Source organism: Lethenteron reissneri, chromosome 9 (assembly GCF_015708825.2).
Source record: "Lethenteron reissneri isolate LAM-NWPU_2019-01 chromosome 9, ASM1570882v1, whole genome shotgun sequence".
Classification (NCBI taxonomy): Eukaryota; Metazoa; Chordata; class Hyperoartia; order Petromyzontiformes; family Petromyzontidae; genus Lethenteron; species Lethenteron reissneri.
The window spans coordinates 4,688,940-4,702,649 of NC_083787.1; the positions used below are offsets into that span (position 1 = coordinate 4,688,940).

The 13,710-nt window shown below is 46.1% G+C and overlaps 1 protein-coding gene across 3 annotated transcripts in view; it reads right to left on the reverse strand.

Annotated features, from left to right (window-relative positions):
- The window catches only part of PHKB (phosphorylase kinase regulatory subunit beta), a 197,446-nt gene that overhangs the window by 111,295 nt on the left and 72,441 nt on the right, over positions 1-13,710 (reverse strand). For all 3 annotated transcript variants that reach the window (XM_061548725.1, XM_061548726.1, XM_061548727.1), the window contains 2 exons: positions 2,957-3,052; positions 597-794 (listed from right to left, as the gene is read on the reverse strand). In XM_061548725.1, coding sequence (XP_061404709.1) covers positions 597-794; positions 2,957-3,052 — 294 coding nt within the window. The remainder of the gene's footprint in view (positions 1-596; positions 795-2,956; positions 3,053-13,710) is intronic.

Here is a 13,710-nt window from a genome sequence, read left to right on the forward strand (position 1 = left end):
GCGTGTCGCATTCAATTAGGTGTGATTGCATACTTATACCTCACCAATACACTTATTTAGTTATATGGTATTAACCTGTTATGCTCTCGAGCCTTCTTGGTCCAATATCCTTATATGCCCCTTGAATTTAAATGAGCCACTTTCAATACAGAGTTAAGTTACTGCTGTAAGTGGAATATTACCACTCCGCATGTTTCATTACGTGTTGGGCTGCCAACAGCTTAACCGTGACATTTACCATAATTCAAGGCAATACAGAAAAGTTAAAATAATGCAAACACAGTTTACATCTTATTCCCATCAATATGTTCGTGGGAATATTAATCCGGGTCAATTGTGAAAAACAAAGAGATATCTTACCTCAACAACGCCCCGAACATTTCCAGTGAACTAATGAAAGCAATTAGATGCAGAGAATGCTGCTGTGCTTGTGAGGGGGCAGGGGGAGGTGGATGGGAGGGGGATGGGGGGGGGGGGCATGCCCCTTCGTACGAACCCACAAAAGGTTGACGCGCAACGAAGACGCGTCCCCTTTGTCGAGACGCACAGGCGAGAGCGCCGTTCGAGGAGGCTTATCGACGTCCGGCTTTGCTCACCTTGATCTCGGCCGGCTTGTAGTAGCGCCGGCTCTTGTCCTCCAGCGCGGTGCGGTAGCCGTCGCGCAGGAAGCGGCGGAAACCGTGGCGGCCCTGCAGCTTGCGCAACACCTTGTCCAGCGCCTGGCCCAGCAGCGCTTCGTCGTCCACGGCGAACGCCGGGTAGCCGATGCAGGGCAGCAGCGCCGCGTCCGTGTTCTTTGCGCCGGGGGAGGGTTGGGGGGGAGGGGGTAGAGACAAAGGGGGTCGGTCGAGATCGTGCACGGGCGGCTTGCACGTAACTTTAAAACTCAATTCGGCACTCCGAGGATTTGAGATAGCGCGTCGCCGTGTGCTGTGGTAGGCAGCGTGGGGAAAGTGCTGCCCTCCTTGCGGTGACGACCAGAGATTAAAAGGTAGCTCAGCGATATGCACTTCCGTGGGCTGTTCTCGAAACACAAAGGGTTACACCCGGGGCTTTACGCTCGATGAATGCTTCCCACGTCGCTGGTGGACTAGAGTGGGTGCCACGTGACCAGCGGTAGTCACGGCCATAGAGCGACGCTCGATGTGGAGTGCCAGGTGGGGACACGTTTGCCGGGCCGCTCGACCAAACGGGTCGGGCTGAAATTAATCGCTGGTCGTACGCGGGTCGCGCTTTTCCCACGTGCCAGTGGCGGCAGCGAATGAGCAGAGTTGGTGGATCGTACAGAGGTCGATGGAGAGTCGGTCTCCCACCTCGTGAGAAATGGGTGCCTGCAGGAGTTTGTGCGGCCAGGTATGTTCCCGATGTATATGTTTAATCCCCCAATATGTGTCGCTTTCCTCTGTGCAGTTTGGTTTTCTCCCAAGTAGGCATAAACTCATGGAATTGCTAAGTTGTCTCATGCTCGACAAAGGATTGACATTCAGTGTGTTCCTGGATAAATATATCAAGTTATTATATTAGATTTTAAAGGTAAATACAACATCTAATATATAATAATCTCTTTGTCGATGCACTGCTGGATGAAGGCCACAACACACTGTGTTGATCATGGAAGTTATTTGACTGAACTTCACCGTGCTGGTCAGTGTGGGATTGTGAGGGAGGGGGCCCTGTACCAGTTCAGATATCAATCTGCGCTGAAATTAGCCATCGGCAGGAATTGAACTGAGGTTGCTAGCATTTGTAGTGCAGTGCAGTGCTAACAGCGGCACCGGTCCCCCCCTTTTATACAGACTGGAGAACACGTGGCCAGTATTATTATACGTATGTACGTTATTTATGTTTGCAAGTATGCATTTTGAGTGAACCAGTATGTACAAAACATGTGTGTGCAGGTATTCACGAAAGGATTGTCTTTTATAGTAGTGTACATTTACATGCAATTCACATAGACCAATATTATTATTTTCCTTTATTGCCCACTTCAATAGTTGTCATTGAAAAGCAATATTAGTTCCATGCATTTTAAATGATTCAACAAAAGAGCCGTGATGTTTTTTTTGCCACGAATACAACTTTCCTGCTTGGCAGCAGATGGGAGCCCCATAATATATTTAACATTAAAAACAAACAACAACAACAACAAAAAGCACCCCACCGGGCTCGTATTTGAAATCACGCGATCCATCAAATTTATATCAACACGCCGTGGCATTTTTCGAATTAAAACATCGCAAAAGCTGAAATTGATCCCGAGGAGGTCGCACGACGGGAGAAGATGCGCGCACTCCGCGCAAAAGTCGCGAGCGTGCGTCCGACGGGGGGGAAATAAAATCATTGGGAGAATTCACTTGGCTTCTCGAAATGGAAAAGCACTGGTTGTCCATCATTGCATTCCGGGGGAAAAAAAAATGGGACAGGAACACCTGAGAGGCATTGTGAGCGTGGTCACATCCGGATAAGGCTGTCGCAGCAAAGGTCCGCAAGGTAACTCAGGCAGAAAATTAACGGCCTTGCCAAGGTGACTGCTTGGGGAACAGCATTATGGCGTTTCAGTACGACAGATTTTCAAAAAACAGCATTCCACAACAACAATATCAACCGCGGCGGCGACCACAAAACTTTATCCACGTGGGCCCTGTACGTGACATATACTTCGAGACAGGCAGCATTTGTGAACACTGCCACTTCTGTAATACGGCCGTTATGTATTTCTCTGGCATCTGACGGCTCGCTCATAACAGTACAGAGAAGGATGTGAAATCCACGCGCGAAGCGCACCCTGGCATTTATTTCTCAACACAGTCAAGTTTGCCTTTGTTGTTGATGTACGACAGAACTCAACGATGGGAATTTGGGAAGAATATACTTATTGAAGGGCAAGAAGAGAAAGCAAAAGAGGGAACTTGACAATATCGTGCTCTCTGCGCTGACAGCTACCGCTGGCACTCACGTGGGAGCGAGACTCCCGTGGCAGGAGAGACGACAGCGTCTGGCGGTTACGATTGTGGGCGTCCAAGTCCACGAAGATCACCGACCAGGAGCAGCCCTGCACGGTGAAGACAAAACACACCAAACAACAAGAGCAGCCATTCACCACTACTTTACAGTGACATCATCATGGCACTTGGACCAAGCTAGCTACACTTTGAGCCCACCGTAAAGTGTTCAAGGCACGCTGGCAAGAGGTTCCGGAAGATAAGCATGTATACTCACAAACGCGCACATGTGTACACACAACCCACAAATGCAAAGATCAACCTCGGGGACTGTGAGGGCGAGTGATGTCAAGGGGTCACCCATTAAGGCGCGTAAGAAAGTAGTGCAGCAAGGAGCACCGAGAAGGACCGACAGGCTTTGCCTTCCTGATGTTCGTTGTTCACAAAGTGAACGGGTACTTTTTTTAGGATTTTAGCTGACCGAGAGAAGGACGAGGCCATTTTCAGTAACCACTTTCAATGGATGTGCTTGGGCCACGAGTTGAACTCGGCAGGCCAGGATTGTAGTTTACTTCTAGATTTGAAGCTTTCGTGGCTGCAAGGATTCATACTCTTAGTTCTTTCGGTAAAGTCACGTAGGTAAAAAATGAAATTAAAATTAATAAAAATAAAAATCATTTTTATTTTATTTTTATTAATTTTTATTTCATTTTTTACCTACGTGACTTTATTGTAGTTTACATTGCTGATGGCATGGATGACTCCATATAAAATGGAAGTTTTAACATTATAATTATTAAATTGCTGCCCGCAACGCCATCACTCTTCACACACAAACACGAGTACATGAACATCTGAGATGCATAGTCAAGGGTGCTCCAACCCCAGGGTCTAATGGGCACATTTAATGGAGTTGAAATAAATAGGTAGTAAGAACATATTCCTGTAATAACGATTCCTTTGTAATGCCGATGAACATGTTCCTGCCTTGAAAAATAGACAATAATAAATCTAAGTGGTTTTCATTACCAGGTTACGTAAAAAAAAAACCTTAATTTACGTATCTACATTGAAAAAAACCCATCATCAAATCTATCTCTGCCCTCATTCAAGTAAACCGAGCAACGGAATCACACAGTTAAATCTTGACTTGAAGGTTTTGTGACTGCAGGAATTAATATTCCTTGGGTCTTTCGGTAAAGTCACGTAGATAGGTTCAAAGAAAATAGTAAAAAAAATTACAGAAAACTACGACGTTTCGATCGCAACACAAGCAGTCGTCTTCAGGAAAAGGGGGGTTCGCTTCCAAGGCAAACTGTTTATAAAAGTTTGAAACGGGTGTAGCCCAAATGTCAGCAGCCAATGATAATGTAAGTGGTGGGAAGCAACCTGGCGGTGGTTCGTTTTCCACCAATCAAAGGGCTGCCAGGTGAAAATTAGCATGTTAATGAAATATTAGTATGTTAATGGGAGATCTCAGAGCCGTACGCGGTAGGACCAATACCTTGGCCGTGGCTGATCATTGTTTCAATGCGGTGGGCTCACACGACATTGATTTCTCTAAGACGAAGGTACTTAGCAAGCCCACTGGCTATCAACAAAGATTCGTTCATGAAGCCATCCATATATATAGACACAGACACAATCTCAACCGAGAAGATGGGTACAAATTGAGCAATCATTGGAAGGACGTTATCAACCAGTTTAAGTCATAACTGGCTGTGATGTTCACATTCTACCACCTTCCGATGTTAGTTGTGCTTTACGCCCATTTCAAACTTTCACTTTCACAGAGTTCACACCAATAGAGTCACTTCGCGCGCCGACCCCTTGGTTGCGGCTCTGAGATCTCCCATTAACGTGCTAATCTCTCATGAACATGCTCATTTTCACCTGGCAGCCCTTTGATTGGTGAAAAACTAACTACTGTCGGGTTGGCTGCCTACCATTTACATTAACATTGGCTGCTGACATTTGGGCTTCGCTCATTTCAAACCCCTTACAAACATGATAATTGGTTCTTTACCCTTCTATCTGGCAACAAAACTGACACGTTTGTTGCCAGATAGAAGGGTAAAGAACCAATTATCATATTTTTACTGGCAAATGAGGTCCCCATAGTGTAGACCCTTACAAACAGTTTGCCTTGGAAGCTAACCCCCCTTTTGCTGAAGACAACCGCTTGCGTTGCGATCGAAACGTCGTAGTTTTCTGTTATTTTTATTAGTTTCTTCGAACCTATCTACGTGACTTTTACCGAAAGACCCAAAAATAGGAATCCCACGGTTTTCAAACCGCGAATTGGAAAACTAATTTTGGAAGATGCGAAACTTATTCAGGAGGCACGAGGTTACGAAAACTAAAAACGCATTCTACAGTTTATCTGCATGCACACACCAGCAAGCGATGCCATTCGTTTTGCAAGCCTTCTCCTACCCTGGTGGACGAGACAGCTTCAAAAAAAAACCCCATCACGCTGTCCTTGAGGGACACTAAGGCAGCCTCTCCCTGTCAGCTTGCAGACATAAACGATCATGTGGAACTTTTTACTTCTCCTCCTCTCCATCCACGGGCAGGTCAACGGAGGGGGGGGGGAGAGACTGCCAGCCTCTCGTTGTTGCCAAAATTGACCACCTGCCGCCTCTCCGCCGTGCCCAAGCCACCCCCCCCCCCAGTGGAAATTCACATGCAGCGGCCGTCTGCGGGAATGCGCGTCAACCTCTCCGCCTCTCTCTCTCTCTGCAACGCTTCCTTGTCCCCGCACGCTGCAGGCAGGCGCAGGGCACCACCCCAAGGTGGCACTTTGTGCACGGTGCGAAGATTGTGCTGTTGTGCTAGTGCCGGCGCCAGCGTGAGAGGAAGAAGCAGCAGAGAGGGAGGGCCATAGTCAAAGGTGCATTTAGGCACAACACTTTGGAGTAAGGTCAGAGGGGTAACTTTTTGTACTTGTGTACGGTATGTTGAACTTATTTCGCACCGTACGTAGCCAACCGCGCGAATCGGAGGTACGAGGGAAGGACAAAAAAGAACGCACGAAAAATGTCCCTTCATTTTCTCCCACCAGTGTAATGTAAGCATGTGTTGCTTATATCAGAACTGTACTCGTGTAAGCTGTGCATGAAATAGTAATGACATAGTGCACGAAAAAGACCGCACATGTTTCCAAGGGAGCAAATGTTAGGGAGCATACCTGTCTGGTAGCAAGCCTTCAATTCTCCCCTTGACATGATATTTTAAAGAACAAGAAATAGAACACTTAACTGAATTACAGGACAAAAAAGACAGATGAAATAAGAATATAATTTGGATGTGCATACATTCTTTCTTTCCTTGGAATTGTGATTTTTTTTAACAGCACTTTTGCACGATAATTTTGTTGGCTGTCAAAATAGATTATTTGATGGCGCTCACTTTTTGAGGCGCTTCGTGAATGTACACCGCGTGCCAATAACGTGCCACAACATAATACTCATCCCCGGATGAAAGATTTATCATCGGGAGAATTCGCTGCGCGTCAGTGCTGCGAGGTAATCAATACCGGAGGCTTAAACATCAAAAGGGAAAAAAAGGCATTTATAGCTCTGTGTTAATGAACAGATGACTCGTCGTCAATATGTTGATGAAACATCTGCCAGACCTGCCACGTGATGAACCAAAAGTGGCCAGGATTCCGGCTATCGTCAAACCAAAATTCGCACAACATCGCAAACGTGGAAACCTATATACCCGTACGTTTATAGAATTCACGTAAGTGGACGCCACTGAGTATGGGAAAAACGCCCGTTTAAAACAATCTCGTGTAAAAAAGAAAAACGAGGAAATTAATAATACTCAGCCATGCAGGCATGGGTGTACTGAATGAATTACAAGTCAGCCCTTTGCAGTCACCATTTCCTAGCAGGGGTACAGTACAATAGTTCGTGTGATCTCTCTCCAAAGGTTGCGAACGTGAAATTCAGAACAAGAGTAAGAAGACATAAGCAGCTGTCACGAATGATATTTTTTTATTGATCCGGTGACTAACGTTCATTCGGCTGTGCGCTACATATCTAATGCAAATGGCTGAAACATATGCACCCTGCTGCGTGTGTACGCATGTGCGTGTTGTTCGTCGCCGTCACTTAGTGGCGAATGGCGTATATTGGTTGTTCGGTGACTGGAAGCATAACGTTTCACACTCTGCGTTCCAATTCGAGCGGCCCAAGTTAATTGTTGAGCAAACGTGCAATATCAGTGCATAAGTAACAACAACAATCAAATCACTGCTGGATGAAGGCCATAATGGTTAAATGGTCATACCTCAACACCCTCATCAGCGTGGGTTGGTGGAAAGGCACCCAGGACTGGTTCAGATATCACGTGCCGCTGACGGAAGCCATCGTCGAGGATTTAACTCAGGTGGCCAGGTTTATAGCGCAAGTGCACTATCCCCGCTGTGCCACGGTTTCAGCGGAGTTTGCGTACATGTTTACGTAAATACATCCTCCAGTGTTACAATGCCTGATTTATACACACAGTGCACTTAGGCTTCCTTGAAGCATTACCCTCATTCGTACTCTGATGATTGAAGAGTCCCTTGATTCTAAAGACAGATACCGTCCTAATATTTCCCCACCAACATTGTTTATTTTTTCATTGGATTTATTTTGTCTCCTGAGAATTTCGTATTTTTCTCCTCGTGTGCTGCAGCAACACAGCGGCGAGATTAAGTATACTTCATTTGATGTTATGGAGTCGATCTTTCATCTTAACCGTAAAAAAGGCCAGTGCATCCTCACGGATTGTGCAGAGCATTGCACGGTCCTCGCAATAATAAACCCAATTTATCTTTTGTCTGGAAAAGATAGCTTATGTTTCAGCTCTCAAGCACTGTGTGGATTTTCCACCAGTACTCAAGATTCTCATTAACACATTCAAGTCTGTTCGTGCCGAAATTCCTCCTTTACACGCATCTGACAGTTTATTTTCTGAAAAAACTTGAGCTTCGTTATTTTGTTCCATAGTCAAGTTTCACCCTTGAAAACAACACTTGCTTCGATGGTGTTTCACCATTTGCGTTCATCCGGTGCAAAATATAATTTCACATCCATTTGTATAAAAAAACTAAAATAACCCAAAAACGGTTGCCAGAGGGGATTTAGTGAAATGTATTTTCGTGTTTTTTTTCTTGTCAAACTAATTTAAAGAACATTTCTTCTGTTTTCGACTTGATAATGCACTGAGGCGCCAACGTCATTTTGTCAACAGTTTTTTTTATATATTACGGACTACCTTTGCAAGTCACACAGATGCATTCGATGTTCCGTTGAATCAGACGCACCACGACGGGGAGAGAAAAAATCACCTGAATATATCGTGGGACTGCAGCTTCTGTAAAAAAGCAGATGAATGACCGAGTGGAGTTAACCGGGGGGCATTGTCAGAGCATTTAACAGCGTGAATGCTGCCTTGTGTCAACTTGGTTTAACCGTGCCACAGAGCCAACAGGATCATCCTCTCCTTTGCACTCAAACGGAAATGGGCATTGGCGATCAGAAAATGCACAATCTGTGGCGTAAGGCGTGTCAATGTGAAAGTATATAAATAAACAAAACCAACGTTAGCTTATTAAATAAATGCAGTTTAAGTGAGAGTCTTATCAATATACCCATTACATTGCGTGCGTTGTATGCCCTGCAGGAATCAATAACGAATTAGATTATTTTACAATTATAATTAAAGCTATAGTTTACGTTGGAGCGACCTTGGGAAAGAGCCGAGGGTGAAAGCGGTGACATTTTCAGGAAAGCGGAAGAGACGCACGCGCAAAGCATAGCGAAAGACCGCGTGACTGAAAGGCCGTGTCAATAGCCATACAACGTATTACACAAAATCCATCAGACAGATAAGATTGAACATCAGAAAAGGCGGTTTCGGCTGGGAAAGGGGTTAACGTCCACCGCTCGCCACGAGGCACCGATCCCTGGCGTCACATCTCGCAACCTCGATCTTTTATCTGGACATGAGCCCATCCCTTTTCAATCTATCACTTCGTCCGAAACCCGCCCGCCATAACCTCTGGCTGCCTTTCCCAGGCCTTCCTATTGCACCTTTAATTGTGTCCCTGGAAAGCCTATTAGGCAGTTTCTTAGCATCTGTTTTGGCTCGAGTCTACACCGAAGTTAAATATCCACTTCACCAAACCCTTTCGATAAGCCTTTGCTTTGTGGAAAAAAATCGCCCACGTCAAATAAATCTCGAGCGATTTGATTTTTGCTGAAGTGCTTACGGTGTGCGATGTGTCACGATGCCGTCGCGCGGAAAGACGGGGGGAACAGCGTGAAACCGACCGATCGCATCCGTAAACTATGAATCCAAGAAAGACATCACAGCCAACGTCGAAACATCAAAGAATATAGAATAATGAACGTTTTCTCCCTCCACGAAAACAGCAGACGTGCGCAAACGATACAGCATCCAGAATAACTGATCTCTATTGATTGTAAGAGGTTTTCAAGACTCCTCTTGGCTTAAGCAGAAGCCATGGAACTCCAAAAGAGGGTAAAGGTGCAGTCCTTCAACTGCTTGATTACGCCACTGCTGCTGGAAAGGCCTCCACAAGAGGGGACTCGTCAGAGTCTACTCTTTACTCTTTGGTTCTTTCGGTAAAGTCACGTGGGTATAAAATAAAATAGATCACGACGTTTTGGGGGCAACACAAGCGTCCGTCATCAGGTGGCAAAGCGTGGCCTGCTGCTGATGCAGACTGCTTTAAAAGATTTGAAATGGGTGTTGCCCAAGGGTCATAAAGAAGTGGCCGGGGCTAGTGGTGTTAATGTGACAATTAGCATGTAAATGGGTACGGAAGTGGCTATGCTACATTCTAATGTCTCCCTTTAACATCATGCTAATCTCTCACATTAACATAGCCACTTCAGTACCCATTTACATGCTAATTCCTCACATTAACATCACTAAACCCAGACACTTCTTTATGACCCTTGGGCTACACCCATTTCAAACCTTTTAAACACTCTGCCTCAGCAGCAGACCACGCTTTGCCACCTGATGATGGACGCTTGTGTTGCGCCCGAAACGTCGTGATCTATTTTATTTTATACCTACGTGACTTTACCGAAAGAACCAAAGAGTATGGATTCCTGCAGTCACGAAAGCTTCAAATCAAGAGTCTACTTTTTCACAATGGCGAGAGATCTGCAAGAGGTGAGAGTACCCACACTTTCCTCCACCACAGGCAACCTGTATGCATGTTGAACTTCTAATCACACCGTACATAGCCCACCGTGATCATCTGCGGTGCAGGGGAAGGACAACAAACTAAACACAAAACAGTTCTAAATAAATGAGTTTTCAACCTAGATGATGATTTCAAAGTGCACAGCTCCAGTGGCTTCCTAATATCGGAAGGAAGAGTGTTCCAGACGGCCGCAGAAGCGCATCTGAAAGCGCGCGATGCAGTGACCGTCTTTATTCGATGGTTAGCCAAAAGGCGTCACTGCGAGGATGACCGGAGTTTGCATGATGGTTTATTCTCTTTGACGATATTCGCAAGGCACTGTGGTTCATTTTCATACCCATTTATACTGCTGGATGGACAGAGTCAGGGGGATGCACCATCGTTTAAACTTCCGCGCAGAGTGATCGCACCGAACCGCAGGTTGTGGAAGGCCCAGGTGGCCAAGTCGTCACTGCGTTCACCTGCAAGACCAAAGTTCACCGATTCGTATACAACCTTCAAGCCCTGGTGATATGCTGTGGGCAGACTATCAAACAAGAGCACCATCTGGTAATTTGTGAGAACATAAAACAAATCCCCATGATATTCCCTGCAAGAGTTGGCCACCGCAAAGTGTTGGCATGGCCAAATTAGTCGCAATTATTAAATTAAATGGATTGTTCCTTCGCGAATACAATAAAGGCATGAGAACGTGCCTCTACCGATCTGGACAATGCCCCTCTGGGACAAAAAAACTGCAGCAGGACAATGTGGCATGAGACTGACGTGTCCGAGATTGCCTTACGCGTGCTCGGAAAAAGGTCTCCGTGACTCGATAGCGGTATCGGCTTGCCAAGAGGGCGGCAGCTGCAGCAGTCGCTGTGGCGAAAGTGCGGGCGGGCGTGGGCGGAGTTTGGAGAGGCCATGTGGAGGGAATTACCGGGCAGCCTCAAAGCTGTTCTGGCCAACCATCCGACGCGCCTTAGGAGGGGGTCGACGGGACGTGGGGGGCCCAGGCAGTCCTCAGTAAGGGTGGTGGCGTAACAATGACCTCAACTAAGGAGATAGTCGAGAGGTGGAAGGAACACTTTGAGGAGCTCCTCAACCTGGTGAACATGCCCTCCTTCCTTTTATGAGGCAGCCCTGGAAACAACTGGGGGGGGGGGGGGGGGGGGTCGGATCCATCAGAGCCGCTGAAGTCGCTGCGGCGGTCGAAGGCCTTCGTAGCGGCAAAGCTGCTGGGGTGGACAAGATTCACCCCAGAGTTGTTGAAATCGCTGGACAGTGTACGAGTGCCTCTTCAATGTTGCATGGAAGGCGGGTACAGTGCTCATGGACAGGCAAACTGGGGGTCGTGGTTCCCATTCAGTTCAAAAGGGGACCAGAGGGTGTGCTCCAACTACAGAGGAGTCATGCTCCTCAGCGTCCCAGGTAAAGCTTGTGCCGGAGTGCTGGAGAGAAGGCTCCGCGCAGTGGTCGAGCCTTAGATTCAGGAGGAACGATTGGATTCCGTCGTGGTTGTAGAACAATGGACCCCCCCCCCCCCTTCACAGATATTGGGGGAACAGCTGCCCTTAGTGGAGGAGTTTAAGTACTGAGGAGATGGAGTGATGAAATCAACTCTGGTCCAGGCGATAGGTGGATCATTACATCACAGAACCATGTGAGGAGGTATTCATCCAGCAGTGGACTGATCATGGCTGATGATGATGATGATGTATTTACCGAGTACTGAGAGTAATACACATGGTACATTGGGGAGGAGGGGTATAAAATGTGTCTATTTAAGTGATTCTTGATGCAGTTCTGTGGTGTGCTGTTGCAGGGCCACTGCCTGACGTCGCGACGTAAGGCCCTGCCGCTGATTGAGGGAGCTCTGGGAGGGATGTTTCACTCGTTCATGACACCAGTCTGATAACGGCGAAATTGGGATATACGGTGACTGCTGATAACATCCAAACAGTTTAAAATATATACGTCTCTTGGTTTAATAATAATAACAAACTCTGTCCATCAGCAATATCGCCATCATCTTAAAGCTGTGGTAAAATGTCTCCTGGATAAAGCTAATAATTTGTCTCTGTCAGACAGTCTCTTGGCAAGAAGCTTCCATTAGACCATCTGCCAGCGGCTGCCGCATGTAACACCCCAAGGCCCTATTGGTCCCATAACTGTCAATTACTGCCTAACTGATCCAAATGTTCTATGTGTTTAAACGTGAACACGATTTAAAAGGATGTCCGTAGTATTAGAAGTATATTTTTTTAATTAGAAAGTCTGGGGAGAAATGGAATTCAATATATATAACACACCAGATAACTAGTGTAAATTAAGTTTGGTAAGGGATGTTGTTTATTTAAAGGTGGCCTTGGCCGACCTGATGTTGAATTTGCTATAAAGCACCAATATTATATCGTAGAAATGTTTAACATGTTTTTTTTTTTTAATTACAGCTCAAGATAATGCTGAAAACTAACCAATCCCTGTCCATACGCTTATACTGCACCATCAAACCATTTCCCCTACCTTCACACAAAGGTGTTTTTAAGTTCAAATGAATAATAATGTTGATCTTTAGAACGCCAAATATAGATTCACGTGAAATAACACCGCCTCCTCCGGACAGTGCTGCTGTGTCATATGAACATTAACGTATGCACGTTAAACTTCTTTCGCACCGTACCTAGCCAACCGTGCTAATAGGAGGGGCTGTGTGTATGTTAACCTTCTTTCGCACCATACCTAGCCAACCGTGCTATTCGGAGGGGCTGTGTGTATGTTGAACTTCTTTCGCACCGTACCTAGCCAACCGTGCTAATAGGAGGGGCTGTGTGTATGTTAACCTTCTTTCGCACCATACCTAGCCAACCGTGCTAATAGGAGGGGCTGTGTGTATGTTAACCTTCTTTCGCACCGTACCTAGCCAACCGTGCTATTCGGAGGGGCTGTGTGTATGTTGAACTTCTTTCGCACCATACCTAGCCAACCGTGCTAATCGGAGGGGCTGTGTGTATGTTGAACTTCTTTCGTGCCGTACCTAGCCAACCGTGCTATTCGAAGGTGCGGGGGTAGGGGGAAGGACAAAAAAACTAAAGATAAAAAGCAGTTTCGAAAGAAATACGTTTTCAATCTAGATTCAAAAGTGGATAGCTCCCAGTGGCATCCTAATACGTGTGTCATCCTGCTTTAACTTGCACAAATAGTCACGCACGCGAGTTTTTACGAGTGCACACAGCGAAACTGGAAAAATTCCCGACGTGGGTTTTTGTTGTTGTTTCCACGTTACATAACGCGATGTTTGCACGTAAAAAAACATTCAATATGCATTTTTTCGACAGGTCCGTTACATTAATGACAGGCATTGCTAAATATAAACGATGGAAAACATCTGCGAAATTGTGAGCACTGTGACAATAATAGACACTAATTGCACTGCCCCAAAAACAACACGCGTCCGCCAATTAAACCCTGCCACATCGTACGTATTTCACATGCCACGTGTTATTTTCAAGGCTGGTGCCTGGCGGTGAAGATGCCATGCCGCGGGAGCAT